Below are 18,799 nucleotides of genomic sequence, written 5' to 3' on the forward strand. Positions count from 1 at the left end.
TTGAAGAGCTAGAAACACCCAAATCAAAACTACATAAAATATAATATAACACTACAGTCACCACATATTCAGATCTGATAATGTTGTGAACTCCTTTTGTATTAAAAGAAATGCAACAGAAGACATAAAAAGAGTAGCTTCAGCATTTTTGTCTTTACTTTATTTATGTCTGTCTTTACTAGAAACTAATGATAAACCATTTGAGTTTGCAGAGGTCAGCACCACAGGCAGAGAGCAGAGACTCCAGTACCCAGCTGTCTGTCTATGAAGAGTGACCGGTCTAAAGACAGACATCCAATGTTCAGTAATGAACCTGGACCTTCAGACACAAGGTAAGAGGACTGTTATACTGGGAGCCTACCTGATAAAACGAGTAATATTGATGAAGGAAAATGTTGTGAGTGATGAGCAGTAGTAGATTCACTGAATCATGTAAACAGAGTCAGGAATCACGTTCAGGGCTTCACATTCATTTTTTTGCTCACAAGAAACTGTGGCTAGTTGTTTTCCAAAGTTACGAACCACTCAGGATTTTCACTAGCCACTATTTTATTGTTATGAGAGGACTGTGTTCATGAAGCAAAGCTTGTAGTGAGAATATGAAGGAAAGAGAAATATAACTGCTCACTGCTCTGCAACACAGTTGTGTTGTATCTCCGTCTGGATTATTTAGCCAGAAACTATAAATGTTTTTTCACCTAAATATTTTACAAGTAGAAGGAGGAGGACCGCACACAGACTTCTGTCTTTCTCAATGTCTTCTGTAGTTAAACAGCATAGTGTTGAATGAAAGTCCAATGTTTCGACTTGCGTCTTCATCAAGGGACAAACAAGAATAATGCTAGCAAATAATATTTCAACATTCTCTCCAACAATACAGAGCCCCCTATTGGATAATCACCTCAATTACAATCAGGTTATCGATACGATACGAAATACTGTATTAATCCCCCAGGGGGGAAACTGAGTGCCACCATACTGTACATGCAAGACAAACAGACAATGGTAAACAGTAAAGACAATCACAGTAGACAAAGAATAAAAATGAATAAAATACATGTGACAGCAGTACAAAAAAAGAGGAGAGCACATTGCCAAACGAGGCCAACCAGGTTAATAAGTCCAATATTCCATGATGCCACCTGCAGCCGTCTGCAGGCTAGAGTGCAGCAACAACATAGCAACAACAAGCAGCTCAACGACAATAATCGTTAAAAAACCTCACAGCAGCAGGTACAAAGGATTTCCTAAATCTCTCTGAAGAGCACCTAGGCATAATAAGCCTGTCACTAAAGGAGCTCTTCAGGTCACTAAAGACGGCCTGCATTGGGTGATCCTCATTGTTCATGATCCTCCTGAGCTTCCGACCCATTCTCTTCTCCAGGATCGTCTCAAGGGAGTCTGGCATCACGCCAATGATGGATCCGGCTTTCCTGATCAGTTTGTTGATCTTGTTTTTATCCTGAGTTTTTAGATCGCTCCCCCAACAAACAACAGCGTAAAACAACACACTTGCTCAAATACTTTGATAAAACACATGGAGGAGGGACCTGCTTACATTAAAAGAACGGAGCTTCCTAAGAAAAAACAGCCTGGACTGTGCCTTTTTAAAAATGGCACTGGAGTTCTCACTCCAGTCCAGCTTACTGTCCACCAGGACAACGAAGTACTTGTAGGAGGAGACTGCCTCAATTGCCTCACCATTGATAAGAACAGGAGTGACTGGGGCCTTTTTCCTTCTAAAATCAATAATAAGCTCCTTGGTAAATGGTAAAAATGGTAAATGGCCTGCATTTATATAGCGCTTTTATCCAAAGCGCTTTACAATCAGTAGATAGCCTACATTCACCCATTCATACACCAATGGCGGCAGGCTACCACGCAGGGTGCCTACACACCATCGGGAGCAAGGAGGGTTAAGTGTCTTGCCCAAGGACACAACGACAGCAGCTGGGAGGGAGCTGGGAGGGACCTTGGTCTTGCTTACGTTTAAAATAAGGTGGTTGTCTCCACACCATTTCACAAAATGGTCTACCTCCTGTTGGTAGGCTAGCTGGTTGTCGTTGGTGATGTAGCCAACAAGTGCAGAGTCATCTGAGAATCTTTGGAGGTGGCAACTGGATGCTGGACTAAGCCTACAGTCTGAGGTGTAAAGTGAGAAGAAAAAAGGGGAAAAGACTGTGCCTTGGGGCGCACCAGTATTGGTGATAATGGTTTTCGAGATCTCGCCACCGATTCTCACAAACTGGGGTCTAGATGTGAGATAATCTACAACCCAGGCAACCATGCTGTTGTTTATACTAAAATCAATCACTAAAATATGAGGCTGGATTGTGTTAAAAGCACTAGAGAAATCAAAAAACATAATTCTAACAGATGCACCAGCTGTCTCTAGGTGACTGTATCTGTGGAGCATATAGAGTAAGGCATCGTCCACTCCGACGTTTTCCCTATAGGCAAATTGCAGAGGATCCTGGAATGCAGAAACCTACTGACTAAAATGCCCAAGAACGACTCTCTCGAAACATTTCATAAGCTGGGAGGTGAGAGCTATGGGCCTGAGGTCCTTGAGTCCCTGAGCGTTCGGCTCCCTGGGCACAGGCACAATACAAGAGGTTTTCCAGCTAACCGGGATCTTGGACAGGGAAAGAGAGAGAGAGAAAATGTACTGGAGAAGACCACTGAGTTGCTCAGCACACACCTTAAGGGCACGTGGCAACACCCCATCTGGGCCAGCTGCCTTGTTGGCCTTAAGCCTCTTGAGTTGGGAGCAAACCTCCTCAGAGGTGACTGTAATTGGGGGGCTGGGGTTACTAGTAGACCCCCTCATGGACATGGTGGATCGGACTGCTTCAAGCTCAGCAGTAAAATCATGTGTGTCGAATCTGGCATATAAGAGTTTAGCCTCATCAGCACTAAAGGCCCCCTCCTGGAGCCTAGCAGTGGAGGGGCCATTTGCTTCATGCCCTTCCACAGCCCCCTAGTGTCACACTGCTCTAATTTACCTTCAACTTTATTTTTGTAATTCCGCTTACCCTGTCTGATAACACGTTTTAGTTCTTTCTGTGCTGATTTAATCTGGTCCCTGTCTGACACTTTTAAACGCAGATTTTTTGTTGTTATTATCCCCTGTCTATCTAGGCTTGCTTTAGATGTTCTGGCACCCTCTTCTGGTTACATTAAATTCTGTCACTCCCACCTGAAAAACAAACAGAAAATCAGCTACCAAAATAGTGTTACATGTTTTGGCACCAGCTTCAAGCTACATTGAAGTATATCACTCCACCGAGAAAAACAAAGAATCAGGTACTAATACAGTTTCCAATAAATGATATGCAAAAGTACATAACATTTACCTCAATTTATGAGGAAATGTCTCAAGTCTAGCTCTTTATTATGTCCATGTGGTTAAAGCAAAATACTTTACAACGTGCATGTTGGAATTTACACTCCAGCACAATTCTCACACCTGTGTTCTAAATTTGAATTTACAATACACTTCTGAATGAATATAATAGAAGCTGTAAACTTTAGTAACAATATTTCACATCTTTGTCTTGGATCTATTTTTCTAGTGCAACTTTGGAGAAGAAATTATTTCTAGACACTAAAATCAAACAAAGTAAACTTCCACTGTGGTTCGGAGTACAGAAAAGCAGCTGTAGTTGTGATTGCACCTTTAGTCCCGCCATCCTCCTCCACAGTTGGTCAAGTTCCCTCATCCTGCTAGCCTCACCTTGAAAGCTGAACAGCTGACTGCTGGCCACACACATAAGTGAGTTCATTAGAAGGAAGAATAGAAATTTGAGCACAAGGGCAGCAGCTAGGGGGGACTGTGAAGTCCAAGCTAGAAAAACCACGTTCTCAAAAAACACCTGGTCGATCAATGGCAGCACTAGCTGGAACACACTGCCTATGGCTATTAGGGAAAGTCCCACTTTTGCGGCATTCAAAAGCCAGCTCAAAAACTGGCTTAAAACAAACCAATTTTGTGAACACTAGCTTAATAGCTGCCTTCTAAATCTTCTTCTCTTCCTGCACTAGGCACTTCACCACTTAAGTGTAGCACTTAAGAGAGAGTAGAGTAGCCTTCATACTGTATCTATGTATTGTTATCATGTAACCTGTCGAATGGAAGGTGTAGTATTCTTCTTTTAGCACTGACATGCTGCATGTACATCCTGTCTGAGTTTTGCTGTAATTTTGATGTCTGTAATGTTGTGGTATCTCTTGCGATGACATGTATATCAGTTTGTGCGTTGAATGAATGTAATGAGTGATTGTTTTGATATTTATTGGGGACTACGGATGTAAATCAGCATTAGCTAACTCCGGCATATTTACATGTTTTCGTATATAGAGGCTTCTGTATTTCTGAACATGTCCATTAATGTGCATTGTCCCGTCACAATAAACCAATAAAGTAAAGTAAAGTATAAGACACGCCCACATGAAGTGGTTTAAACACAAAAACCTCCCATCATTGTTGAAAAGCCAATTTCAGTCATACATGTAATATAAGTCATACAAGTTTGACATGTAAACACAGATAGTGATTGATACTGTAGAGACACCCTAACCGCTGTGATCAATCTATGTGTCCTGCTAATACGATCTGTACTCAGAGGTTATCAAGAATGGTACCTATTCATTTTCTAATGACTGACAGACACTGTCTGTGTTCTGTAACAACTGTCATCAGTGTTGATGTAATAGGACTGTGTGTTGTTTATATTGAGCTGAACATTCATTAATGATAATAACATATGAAACAAACAGAAAAACTGTTACAATGTTGCATTCATCCATGATCACCACAGTGACATTTATCCATGATGGGTATGCAATGTTGACTCCACTGATTAAACTACAACTATGACAACAGATACATGTGAAAATAAACTTTACATGTGATGGCAGCACGATGCTATCTGAGCATCTATAAAGATAGTATGGGCAAAATATTTTAATAGTTGTAAAATTTGAACAAAAGATAGTTCAAACTTTTGTTTGTTTGTTTTAGTTAGATTTTCATCTGATCAGTCATAATAAATCGCCTTCATCCCCACAGAATGAGGAAGAGGAGTCAAGGTGTTGTGAAGCAGCAGCTGTCCTGCTGTGCATTGTGTAATTGGGTCCTGAAGGATCCAGTCTCTACCAGCTGTGGACACAGGTTCTGCAGACAGTGCATCACCTCATACTGGGCCCAGTTTGGTTCATCAGGAGACTCCACCTGTCCCCAGTGTAGAAAAAGGTCCACCAGAACAAGATCTGGACTGCAGACACCCAGTCCAACCAGCATTGCACAATGTAAGACTGGGGTTCTGTCTACTGTTGTCACCATTTCTAAAACCAGGAAACAACAGCATATCTGTTAAACACTTGTTTACTCTTTCTTCTCTTCCAGCGGACAGCGTTTTGCAGGAGGTTTTAGACGAGCATAAGATCATTCTGATAATGAGATGTGAATTTGTGACAGAAGGAACAGCTGAAGCAGGAATTGGAACTCCCCTCAATAGGATCTACACTGCACTCTACATCACAGTGGGACAGAGTGAAGAGGTTAATACCCAACATGAGGTGTGGCAGCTGGAGACAGCATCCAAGATGGAGACTCTCCATGACACTCAGATCAAGTGCCATGACATCTTTAAACCCTTACCTGATCAAGAGACACACATCAGAGTAGTTCTGACAAATGGTGTTGCTGGCATTGGAAAAACCTTCTCAGTGCAGAAGTTCACTCTGGACTGGGCAGAGGGCTTGGAAAATCAAGATGTCACTCTTGTGATTCTGCTTTCGTTCCGGGAGCTGAACTTGATCAGAGATGAGCGGTACAGTCTTCTCATGCTGCTCCATGTTTTCCACCCAACCTTACAGAGGGTCACAGCAGAGAACCTCGCAGTCTGTAAAGTTGTGTTCATCTTTGATGGCCTGGATGAAAGCAGACTTCCATTGGATTTCCACAACAATGAGGTTGTGTCTGATGTCACACAGGTATCATCAGTAGATGTGCTGTTGACAAACCTCATCAAGGGGAATCTGCTTCCCTTGGCTCTTCACTGGATAACTTCCAGACCTGCAGCAGCCAATCAGATCCCTCCTACATGTGTGGACAGGGTGACAGAAGTACGAGGCTTCACTGACCCCCAGAAGGAGGAGTACTTCAGGAGGAGATCCACTGATGAGGAGCTGGCCAGCAAAATCATCTCACACATCAAGGCATCCAGGACCCTCCACATCATGTGCCACATCCCAGTCTTCTGTAGGATCACTGGTACAGTTCTGGAGCACATGTTGACTACAGACCAGGGAGGAGCGCTGCCCAAGACCCTGACTGAGCTGTACTCACACTTCCTTCTGGTTCAGACAGAGAGGAAGAAGAAGAAGTATGATGAGAGCCATGAGATGAGTCAACAGCAGCTGATGGAGACTGACAGGGACGTTCTTCTGAAGCTGGGGAAGCTGGCGTTTGATCATCTGCAGACAGGCAACCTCCTGTTCTACCAAGAAGAGCTGGAGGAGTGTGGTCTTGATGTCAGAGAGGCCTCTGTGTTCTCAGGAATGTGCACAGAGATCTTCAAAAGAGAGTGTGTGCTCTTCCAGAAGACGGTCTACTGCTTCGTTCATCTGAGCATTCAGGAGTTTCTCGCTGCTGTCTACTTTTTCCACTGCCACAAAAACAGGATAATGAAGGTACTGGACACATTCCTGGGAAAAGACTGGGCTCCCTGGCGTCAACGGCCTCATGTCTTCCTGATAGAAACCATGGTCAAAGCACTGAAGAGTAAAAATGGCCACCTGGATCTCTTTGTCCGCTTCCTTCATGGTCTCTGGAGTCCAACCAACCAGAGTCTCTTAAGAGGCCTGCTGGGTCGTCCAGAGAGCAGTCCAGACACCATCCAGAAAGCCATCAGCCAACTGAAGCATTTGAACATCAAGAATACCACTCCAGACAGAAGCATCAACATCTTCCACTGTTTGATGGAGATGAATGACCACTCAGTACATCAGGAGATCCAACAGTTCCTGAAGTCAGAGAACCCGTCACAGAAGGAACTCTCTGAGATCCACTGTTCAGCTCTGGCCTACATGCTGCAGATGTCAGAGGAGGTTCTGGATGTGTTGGACCTGAAGGCCTACAACACATCAAACGAGGGACGAAGCAGACTGATGCCAGCTGTGAGGAACTGCAGAGAGGCTCGGTTAGTCCTGATGTGAATTCTAACATGATCTACAGTTTAGTTACCGTTACACTTGACGCCATAAGAACTACAAAAAGATATATAGTTCCTCCAACAAACACACTATTAAAGTGCTGTTCTACATAGCAGTGGTACACAGTGTTTGGCGTAACACATTACAAAGTAATGTGCTATATATTACTTATTCCTGTAACAGAGTAAAGTAAGACATTACTGTTACAGTGTCAGTAATCACATTACAGTTACCAGTCTAACAGATCGGTCATTACTTGTGTTTCATTCTTTAGCCTCTTTAACCTCTTTATTGGTGCAAACAACGAGTCAACAAAGTGAGAAATACATCCTCCAAACTCTGAATTTAATGCTGTAGTGTGAAAACCTTAGAAATATTTTGTGTATGTCATTATTTAGATACTTCTGTTCTTAATGTGGCTTAGTTCATAATATTTATTGGCTCAATTAATGCAAGTAAGCCTGGAACAATCGTTTCAGGCTGTAACACAAAACAATGTAATCAGTAGGGTAATTATTACTTTTCACTGGAATAATAAGTAAAGTGATTCGTTATTTTTAAGAAGAGTAACAAGCAGGGTGGGAATTACACGGAGGCCATCGCCTCCGTTGCCCCTCCCTCTGGCCGTGATGCCCTGATGCCCTGAGAGCCTTTGTTCACACCTGGTTCTTAACAGAAGCAGAACTGGAGTTGAGCTCACGCTGAAGTTGAGCTCACACTTAACCGGTCATACCAGAAGCCCTCTTTTTTCCTCAGCACCTTGCTCGGTACGCCTTGAACCCGCCCACAACTTCCATTGAATTCATGCCTGGCAGCTTCACGCGGCGTCACGCTTGGAAAATAGGACTGAATCCTGAACGATCATTTGAGCGCGGCGTGAGCGCGGCGTGAGCCTGCCTTGAGCGCGGCCTTGAGCAAGGCACACGCACGGCTGGTGTGAATGGCTTCGCCTGTTAACCCGTATGCCAAAATGAAACTTGCCGGTTCAGGTTGAGCTTATATTAGGTTAGCGTTGCTTCGGCGTATGGTGTACTGTGAACTGCCTAGGTAAGACCACCTTGGCAGTGCCCCGCTACCAGCTGTCAGTTGCTTTAAAAGCATCAGTGGTCTCAGTTTAATGTAGCTGCTCTATGCAAAGGATGTGTCATTGGCTCATTTTAACACACATTTCAGAAACAAAAAATATTTACGATGTCAATTAGCAATGGCCTTTGTGCCCTGGCATGAGGCCTTGTGTCCCAAATTTTCTTTTGCAACGCCGAAGACCAGATAGCCTTGTTCATAAAATGATGAAATTCCCACCCTGGTAACAAGTAATGTGTAATTCACCTCTTTATTCCAAAGATTACAATTTGTTTGTTTATAGCTATCATATTAGTTAGTGAGCACAGTTCATCTGTTTAGCTGTAATGATTGCTATGACTTTACAGTTAAATGTAGTTTTTATAGTTACCTTCCTTGGGCTGAAAGCTTAATTAATACAAACCAGCCAAGGAGCTCGGGAATGACAGATTAAGTGTTTTTAATGCATTGCTTATCATCAAAAACAAATTCTATGAAAATAACAAAATTAACAATGATACTGTTATGGGAATAAATCTTGTCCTTATTGCCGGTGCCCGATGAAGCCATGTGTTTAGCTACAACTGGAGCCAATGAACGGGTCGTTGACTAAAAGTGCTATGTGTGAAGACGTAAATTAACGGGAGTAGAGCAAATGCATTGTTGATTTGGTTATTTTCATAGGATTTATTGACGGTAAGCAATATGCATTAAAATACCTTGTACTTTAACAGGCTCTGACTAAAGTGTTGATAACTTACATTTGTATCACAACAGACAGCAGTATTTTCAAGTGGACAGTGTCTACATTACAGTTAGTAGGCTATTACTTGATATGGTGGTTGTTTTAATCTACAGGAGTATCATGTTATTCATGTTTAGTTTTACCAGAATTTGAAATGACCTTATGGATTTAGCACTTTTTGAAACTTTTCAAATTCTATAATACAATTTATTCTCGTTTCTATTATTGTTGTTGTTGTTATTTGAAGTAGTATGCTGTGTATGGCAGGGCTCCAGACTAACTTTTTACCTTGGGTGCACTGGTGCACCTTATTCATTTAGGTCCACCAGCACATAATTTAGGTGCACCCAACATTTAACACCACACCTTTTGCCGCCGCAAAATGCATTTTAAGTGTTACCTTTTTTTTGTCAGTTCCCACATTGGTAAATCTGACCAATCTTAACACATTGTGTAAATGATTGTAAACAGGTAGAAAGCTGCCACACTGTTACCCGAGAGCAGCAAATGCCTTTTTTGTTGCATTCGTTCTTTTTCCTCTTTTTTTAATCTGTGTAACACATTCAGCTCAACAGCCTAAACCCAGGTTTCAGATAGTACTCATTATCAGTACTCCACATTAAAACTGAAAATTATCATGAAAAAATAGAACATAATAATAAATTATAACAGATTATAATAGTCAGGGCCCTATACAAGACATGCAACAAATTGTAATAGTTATATTCAGATTGATTCAATCGATCTGAATAGCTTAAAGGACGGCTTTCCCGTGGGGAATATGAATATATATTAAATCTCACGCCCCTAAGGTTTTCGAATCCGTTGAAATTTTTGAAATTGGTTGTTCACTGCCAGAGATATCAACCATCTCTCACATATTTTTTGGGCCAGCCAACGCGTTTTGCGTCATCTGGCCCAAGTCCGCCTTGCGGAAGTCGAGCGCCTATGAACTACAAGTGTTGTGGGACTCTGCCGCCATGGTCCCGCCTCTAGAGGTCCTCCACGCCCCTTCAGAGGTCTTGAAGAAAAACAAAAGGCAGCCATCTTTTTCCACCGCCTAGCCTATGGTAGCTATGTTAGCTTTCCATAGCTCCTTGCAAAGAGACCATATCTCGGGAACGGGACTGGCGGCATTGGAAAGCTCGTCCAATTTTACATCTAGTAGTAGGTGCGTTGAAGTAACGAAATCAACGCTGAGCAATGTACCCGTTTTTACACATTTTTACATGAAATAGTTACAACATCAGATGCGCGTAACTCCTAAGAAAATGCCTTAAAATGCATGAAATTTTTTTTATGAAGACATCTCCCGACATATATACTACCGTTTAAATTTGGTGCAATTTGGAGGCAATTTATTTTTTGATTTTTTCTTGTTCTACTAAATATTTTTATGTCGAAGCCTTCTTCTTCTTCTTCTTCTTTGACTTTTATGGCGGTTGGCAAGCATATATGTGCATTACCGCCACCTACTGGAGTTTGATATCAGCCAAATGCCTTGAGGGGTGGGCGTGGAAACGAAGGCCACGCGAGCCCAGTGCATTGTGGGAAATGTAGGATTTCGGGTCCCCGCACCCGCCCCTCCCCTCCACCACCCCCCCCCCCCCCCACACACAGAGGGGATATCTCTGGCTGTGAAGAACCAATTTCAAAAATTTCAACGGATTCGAAAACCTTAGGGGCGTGAGATTTAATATATATTCATATTCCCCACGGGAAAGCCGTCCTTTAATAACTATTTGAATTTGTTGCATGTTTTATTTATGCTTAAAATACTATTACCCCAATATTGATGTTATTGTATTGTACCTTGTGCATGCGCGATTTGAAGAGACGTCCTCTTTTTTTTAGAATGTCTGAAATGATGAATCAATGAACTGGGCACAATCCCAGTGTCAAGATTACTGTAGGTTGGATTGACGTCCCTTGACCCGCTTTTCTTCGAGAGGGATTTGACACTTATACTTTTTAAACGGCAGCTCCTCGAGGCTCTTTGCCTATAAGCCACGTTAAATTTGATAATCATTTCAGCCTCCTCGCTGGCTCTGTTTGCTGCTGCCTGGCGCTGAAACGCTGTGGGGATGGGAGTGGCTGGGCCTGTCACACACCTGTCACGACATGTGATGAGTTTTTGGGAGGAATTGTGTTGCTTCAATGACTCGATTCGGTACGCCGTCGCTGTCACGAAAAAACGATCTATAGTTCTCTTCATTTTTGAGGTATGGCTTTGCTGGAGGAGGAGTGGGCTGGGCAGTGTCTGCGTCACGTTTGAGGAGGATGATCTGAGTGAATCAGAGACAGAGCGGGGCGGATCTTTGCAAAAGCACATGGCTTAGGGCCTGTGTCCACCTAGCGTCTTTTTCCGACCGTTAAACGCTGGGAGTGTGCTGGGAAGTGCTGATCTCAGTGTCACGGGTGTGTGCGTGACTGTGAATAAAATTGGATTCTACTGGGGAGTGGTGCTGGCCCAAACAGCATACACAGACAAGGATTGAAAGTTGGAAAAATAGTTTTTATTTCTAAAATAGAAAATAAGGAATGTGCAAAAAGAGTCCAGCGCCCGTGAGACAACGTCCAGTATCTGCTGCAGTCCCGAGCAACTGCGTTGTCTCCCTCTCGTCCGGTTCCCCATCCTCTCCTGACGCCTCCAGCTGACGAAGAGGGTGTAGAGCAGAGCAGGCTTTAATGCTTAGTTCCCCAGGGGAATGAAAGTGCATCAATGGTAGGATAACTCACTAGTCTACTGTTACTTTGGATGAGCCAAGTTAAATAGTTGACAAATGCACTGCAACCAAATTCACTGCAACCAAATTCAACCCAACTAGATGCAACACGTCTATTGCAAGTAAATCACACCAAACTAAATTGCACAACACGCCTTAAGGGCTCATCCTCATTCAGTGTAGTCGTATAGTAGTTCCACTGAGTTCCACTAAGGGTTCGTTTTAATGCCAGATGTCTGGGGTTAGTCTTGCGAGCAGACCCGCGTCGTCTGCCGGTAACAATGAAGGATAAAACAATGAAATAGAGCGGGGCCCCGTTCCAATACCCATACTTCCATACTATTTAGTAGGCAAAAAAAGATTTAGTATGTCCCAATACATAGTATGTCAGATGCAGTATGCCAAGAGTACCAGGATGTTGTACTACATCAGCTCCTATTTCGGAGTATGCATCGATGCATGCTGCTTCAGCCAAACTTCCCCACAATCCTTTGCGCAGCAGGAAGTTATGTCTTCTTCTTCTTCTTCTAATGTTTTATGGCGGTTGGCAAACAACTTTTTGTGCATTACCGCCACCTACTGGAGTTACGTCGCACTGACTGAGCTGCGTGTTCATGAATGAGATAATTAACTTTAAGAAAGCCTTGAAATATGTTAAAACCAAACAAGCATGGTGTGTACCAAAACATGCATATCTTGATTCCTGTTTAGATCTCTGACTTAATGTTTTTGCTTTATTTATTTTATTTTGATTGTCTGTTCCAATTTTGTAAATGTTTAGTCTGAATTTTTTGTATAATGTACTGTTTGTTACTGCCAGACTTTGTTTATTGAATAAAAAATAAAAAAAAAACACTCAAATGTGGCGCTGCGGACGTCGGCGGAAGTGAGCAAGAGGTCGGAGTTCAGGAAGCTCACGTGACGACAGATGTAGTGTGTCCCAATAGTAGGCTATGCATTTTGCATGCATGCTGCACACTACAATCCATACTTTGTGAGGGCAGCGGCAGTACATACTACAAGAAAGAAGTACAAGTATGGGTATTGGAACGGGGCCCGGGACTTACCGAAGGAGGGGGGAAGCGCACCTCCACCCCTCCGCTTTCACACGGCGTGTCTTCCGCTGTCGCTCCTGTCCTCTCTCCCTCGCAGCTCGTGCGAGATGGGATCACAGAGTTCCTCTGGCTGTTCACACACTCCAGGCGGCTTCGTTCCTCCGCCTCTCGGGTCTCAGGTCGGCTCGGCCTGCTGCCACAGGCTCTTGTCCGTGCCCATCATGTTCTCTCTGGCGTCCGTCACGGCTGACACTCCCAGGCTCTCCCGCACACCGGCTCTGCATCTCCTAATCAATAGTCAGGAGCAAGGAGGGAACCACCCACAGAGCCCCGTGCGCCAATCACAGCCACTGCGCCCAGATTAATTAAGAAAGTCCCACGAAACACAGAAGACTCCCCCTACAGACAGTGTCACCCCCAGCCAGGTTAACCATAACACCCACATTTCTGCCATACACCAATACATCACCCTGTGACATCAGTGCACAATATAACAAGGAAGCAGTCTGAAACTAACGTTAGTTCAGTGCGGTAGTGGCTTGATAGCTGACGGCTAACATTAGCAAACAACACACATACGGTGATTTAGCTCAACACTCACCAGAAATATTAAGTGTCTAGCCAATCTGCTCCCACAATTGAGCCTTTCTGTCTCTGTTGTGATCGTTTCTCCATATGATTAGTTGCCAGAAAAGGAGCACCCAACACCAGCGTCTTTCTGAAAAGTTAAAATATTTTCAGCTGGAAGCGCTGGGAGTCGGGCGCACAAAAACGCCGGAGCGCTCTGAAAATAGACGCTGGGCGCTGCGCACTTTCTCTAGACGTCCGTGTGCGCCCGCATACGCTCTCCCCCAATTGGAAACAACTGAAAATAGACGCTGGAGCTGATGAAAAGACGCTAGGTGGACACAGGCCCTTAGGAGGGGGGAAAAATACGCTATCAATTCCACGGCACACTGGTGCATGTTCTAAAAATATTTACACACACTGGCCGAATTTAAGGTGGGATTGGATCCCTGTATGTTTTGATGGAGGCTTAATCTCAGCTCTGCTTTCATAGAACTAATCTTACATTAAATCTGTGATCACAGACTTTCTGGCTGTGAACTCTCAGAGACTGACTGTGAAGTCCTGGCCTCAGCTCTGAAGTCCAACCCCTCCCATCTGAGAGAGCTCGACCTAAGTAACAACAAGCTGCAGGAATCAGCAGTGAAGTTACTGTCTGCTGGACTGGAGAGTCCACACTGTCGACTGGAGACTCTCAGGTCAGACAGCATATTTTATTTCTGTGCTGACATCAATATTATATGAATATTGTACTGACACTTAACACATTGACTGCCAGCCGTTTTTTTCTTGCTGTAGGTAGCTTCTGCCAAGCCGTTTTTTGAGGATTGTGGCTCATTTTACAAGAGCCGAGGATTATTTTCTGCTTGGAGTTTGTGAACATACAATATCTCAAAAGTACTAATAGAATGTGTACTTTCTCTGTCTAAAAGAGTTAGTTTGTATAGTTAGTAGTTATGTAAGCATTAGCAGTTGAATACAGCATGGTTTTAGCGTCAGAAAAAATATTCAGAGATAAACGGCTTTTTGTGAAATTCGATAGAACTGTCACTTTAACCATTCATTTTTGGCTCTCTCTCTCTCTCTCTCTCCCTCCCCCTCTCGCTCTCTCTCTCTCTCTCTCTCTCTCTCCCTTCCCCTCGCTCTCCCTCCCTCTCTCTCTCTCTCTCTCTCTCTCTCTCCCTCCCTCTCGCTCTCCCTCCCTCTCTCTCTCTCTCCCTCCCTCTCGGGAGGGAGACGCACTAGGTTTAATCCTAGTGAGAGGGGGAGAGGGAGAGAGAGAGAGAGAGAGAGAGAGGGAGGGAGGGAGAGAGCGAGAGAGAGAGAGAGGGAGAGAGCGAGCCTCCGTGGGCGTTCTTCTTGGCTGCAGCGGCCGTCACAGTCTCAGTGCTTTTGCTGCTGTCCTGTGCCTGTCTGCACGGCCGCTGTTTGAGGAAGTCGGCATGGACTCGCTCGCTTCTTGGAGTTTTGGTTGAGAGAAGCTTTTGCGATTCTGGTCATATTTATGCTGCGTGTTTCAAAGTGTGTTCCACCTGTAATGTATTATGTAAATTTGCAATCCCGCATCGCCAGCAATCAGCGCGAAAACGAGAGCGTTTTCCCCCATCCATTTTCATGAGAATGTAATACTGTAAAATCGCCTCGCCATTTCCTTGAATGGCTTGCTCCAGCGGCAGTTTTTTCTTTGATTTCGCTCGTCTGGGGGAGCACTGTCAACACTTAGTGGGTCGGTAAAATAGATTATACACATTCAATACCTCCAATAATTGTATAGGAGACGTAAAAGGGATTGATCAACGCCCCACCGTCAAAAAAAAAAAAACAATTTTTTTGACGTATCAATACGTCGCTGGCAGTCAACGGTTGGATTCTGCTTGACGTATCAATACGTCGTTGGCAATGAACGTGTTAATTGGATCATGTCTGTAGAGTCATTCCATTTGAAATCAGAGAGGATGTGGGAGTTTTACAGGCACTTATTTTAAAAATGAATTTGATTCTGCACCTTCACAAACCAAGCTGTAGTTACTACATGGTGATGATGACTTTGTACATTTGGTCTGATTTAAATAGAAATTTTGAGCTTATTACTGTAATAAAAATTACAGTAATAACAAGAGGACAAACATTTTGACAGCCATTATGCACCCGCACATGTAGGCATATACAAATAGTGAGTCATAATAGCCCATCGATCACATGAGTATGTCATATTCATGATCCGATGTGTGTTCTTATTCCCACATTACGGTACGATTTGGTACCTCTTATCCGCTAAAACAGCGCAGCGCAGAAAAGTTTTAATTGAGGCCACTGTAAATCCTACAATCTTACAATCTTTGCTTTTGTCTCCACCGTTTACCTGAATTGCATCAAAACACAGATGTTTTTAACAGGTATATGATGTGATGGTGTCGTTATGAGATAGGGATAATATATACACTCAATAGGCCTACACCTATCCAAATTACCCATAGGTTGAGGTGATGTCTCGTCATAGACGCTGGGTTAGCTGGCTGGGGGTGTGGTCAGGGTGGGCTAAATCCTCCCGTTCTATCCATTCAGCAGAGTAAATATTTAGCTGCTAGCCCAGCCCAGGCAGACACAATCGGGGATTTAACCCCCGCAGTAAACGCACATCTGAACAGACGTCTATGTACATGCTCTATATCCCCAATCCTGTAGTGTAAAGCCACAGCACCGTCCTTTGGTGAGTCAGCCCATTGAGATATATGGGCGGTTTTACCCCACTCGCACACCAGCTGTATAACATTTTGTGGGCGTTCCCACACATGCCGACTGTCTCTATGGGGAGAATTACAGCATGCCTCATGCAAACTGTACTGCAAGATGGAAATCTGGTTTGATTGATGCAACGCCCAGGCATTGCCAGGCCACACCTGTGAATAATTCTGGTGGTTAACACCACCCAAATCCTGTTTGCACCGCGCATAAATGATTTGGCACACCTCTAATCTGCACTTGTGCCCATTGTTGTGATAAATTATGCTCCCCCGCGAGTATTGCATCCTCATGATATTTTGGGGCTGTTTTTTTTTTTTGTGATCAAATTTTTTTATTGAAGATATAGCATGAAACAATAATGAAACAATAATCCGTAATGTCTATCAAGACATAATGCTACATACATTCAATAACGACATATTTAAAGAAATAAAGATAATGCACGATAAAACAAAAACATACACCACAGAACAAAGGACAAAAACAGCCAAGACAAACAGTAATACAGAAATAAATTAGGATAAATTAAAATAAAACAAAAACAAACAAAATAAATTAAAATTAAAATACCCACCCACCCCCCCTCCCACCCACCCCTTGGGAATTTGTAAACTCTATGCATAGTAGATAGGTGACTTACTTCAGGAGATCTTTAAGGTTTTGTGAAAAACTACTCCACATTTCTAAAGTGAGCTCTTTGGCCCCATGAACCCGGGCCGTAGACAGTTCCAGATATACAATGTCTAGATACATCAGAACCCATACTCTAAAGGAAAGGGTGTGAGGCGGTTTCCACCGCGTGGCCACCAATTTTTTCCCTGCCGTGAACCCAGCCAGTAAAGCACGTTTTCTAAGTGGAGACAAGCCGAGGGTAGATATATCATTAAGTAAGAACATTACAGGTGATGAAGGCACTTCAATCTCAAATAATACCGATAGGTTGCGAGCAACCATCTCCCAGAACTCAAACACTGGGGGACATCCCCAAATCATATGGAAGAAAGTGCCTACAGTGTCTGTGGAGCATAGTTTACAATTGGAGTCAGGGATAATCTTCATTAAGCAAAGCTTCCTCGGTGTCATATACGTTCTGTGTACAAAGTTGTAGTGGATCTGCTGATGATCCGGGTTTCTTGAGGCCAACAGAATATTAAACCAAACTTCATTCCAATCAAAACTAACATTGAGGTCAGGAATATCAGCTCTCCACAGTGTATCTAATGCCAGAGGTCTATAAGCATGTTGTGAGATAAACCAATAAAGTTTAGACACCAACCCCCTAGTACCAGAAGTGCTACCCAGAAGTGTTTGTAATGAATGGGGTGTAAGAGGAAATGTTACTCCGCAAGTCTTCAAAACGGATCTCAGTTGTAGATAAAAAAAAAAGGAAGAGCGGGGCAAATTAAAAAACTTACACAAGTCTTCAAAAGAGTGCAGCCCCTCGTCTCCATAAATATCCTCCAGGGTACTTATCCCTCTCTGCTTCCAGCTAGAAAAATGTATAGGCTGGCCACCTATCAGCAACTTAAGGTTGTCAAAAATTGGCGTACATGGGTGCCACGCAAAGGAAATCCCACAGATCTTCTCCACCGCCCTCCAAACCGAAAGTAACTGTGTTACTAAAGGGCCAAACGACCTCCTGACATGCGCTAACGGAACATTGGAAAACAGCAGATCCTGTAGCGAGTATGGACATATAAGGCTCTCCTCCAGGGCACGCCAAGACACCAGTGTGTTGGGATCAAACCAGGTTAGGAGGGGCCTAAGTGTGAAAGCCCAATAATAGAATTTAAAGTTTGGAAGAGATAAACCCCCTGCTGACCTCTCTCGCTGCATGGTGGAAAGTTTGATTCGCGGACGCTTGTCCTGCCATACAAATTTGGTAACAGCCGATTGCAGTTTGCTCCAGTATTGTTTTGGAGGAGGAAGAGGAAGCATGGAGCTAAAAAAGTTGACCCTCGGGAGGATATTCATCTTAATTATTGAGACTCGGCTGCGCAGAGAGTTGGGTAAGGAAGACCATCTGGCTAAATCTGAAATAATTTTTTTTAGAGTATCATCAAAGTTATGTCTTGCTATAGATTGAATTGAAGGAAAAATTTCAACACCCAGGTAAGTAAAATGTTTAACAACTGGAATAACTGGAGGGACAGTTGCACGAGCCATGGCTTTGTTCAACGGTAGCAAAGCCGACTTCTGCCAGTTAATTTTGAATCCCGATAAATCGCCAAATTTATCAAAGATAACGAGTATCCGGGGTAAGTCCTTCGTTGCATTACCAACAAAAAGTAACAGGTCATCAGCATATAACGAAATATGATGATGGGTTTCATTGATTGATATCGGAGACAGCAGTGGAGACTGGCGAATAGTTTGTGCAAGAGGTTCGAGGGAGAGAGCAAACAACAGAGGGCTCAAAGGACAGCCCTGTCTGGACCCTCTGGCGATGGCAAAGAGGGGGGAGCAGGTCTTACCCGTAAGCACCATAGCCGTAGGATTAGCATACAGCACTCTGACCATATCAATAAAGGATGCGCCAAAACCCATTCTCTCAAGCACAGACCACAGAAAGGGCCATTCCAGCCTATCGAAGGCTTTCATCGCGTCCAGTGAAAGCACTGCAGTAGGGGAATTCAGCCCACAAGAGCCATCTATAACATGTAGTAGCCTCCTTACATTAT

General features: G+C 43.5%; 1 protein-coding gene across 1 annotated transcript in view; it reads left to right on the forward strand.

Moving 5' to 3' along the window:
• LOC310791499 (protein NLRC3-like) overlaps positions 1-16,865 on the forward strand; it is a gene marked incomplete at its 3' end in the record, with an annotated part of 37,958 nt that extends 21,093 nt beyond the window's left edge. Inside the window, exons 11-15 of the mRNA XM_083653175.1 lie at positions 213-332; positions 5,072-5,310; positions 5,408-7,205; positions 13,898-14,071; positions 16,808-16,865. Of these exons, the coding sequence (XP_083509301.1) occupies positions 213-332; positions 5,072-5,310; positions 5,408-7,205; positions 13,898-14,071; positions 16,808-16,865 (2,389 nt within the window). The remainder of the gene's footprint in view (positions 1-212; positions 333-5,071; positions 5,311-5,407; positions 7,206-13,897; positions 14,072-16,807) is intronic.
• Between the last annotated feature and the right edge of the window lie 1,934 nt (positions 16,866-18,799).

The sequence above is a fragment of the Poromitra crassiceps genome (genome assembly GCF_964638095.1).
Source record: "Poromitra crassiceps genome assembly, chromosome: 16".
Classification (NCBI taxonomy): Eukaryota; Metazoa; Chordata; class Actinopteri; order Beryciformes; family Melamphaidae; genus Poromitra; species Poromitra crassiceps.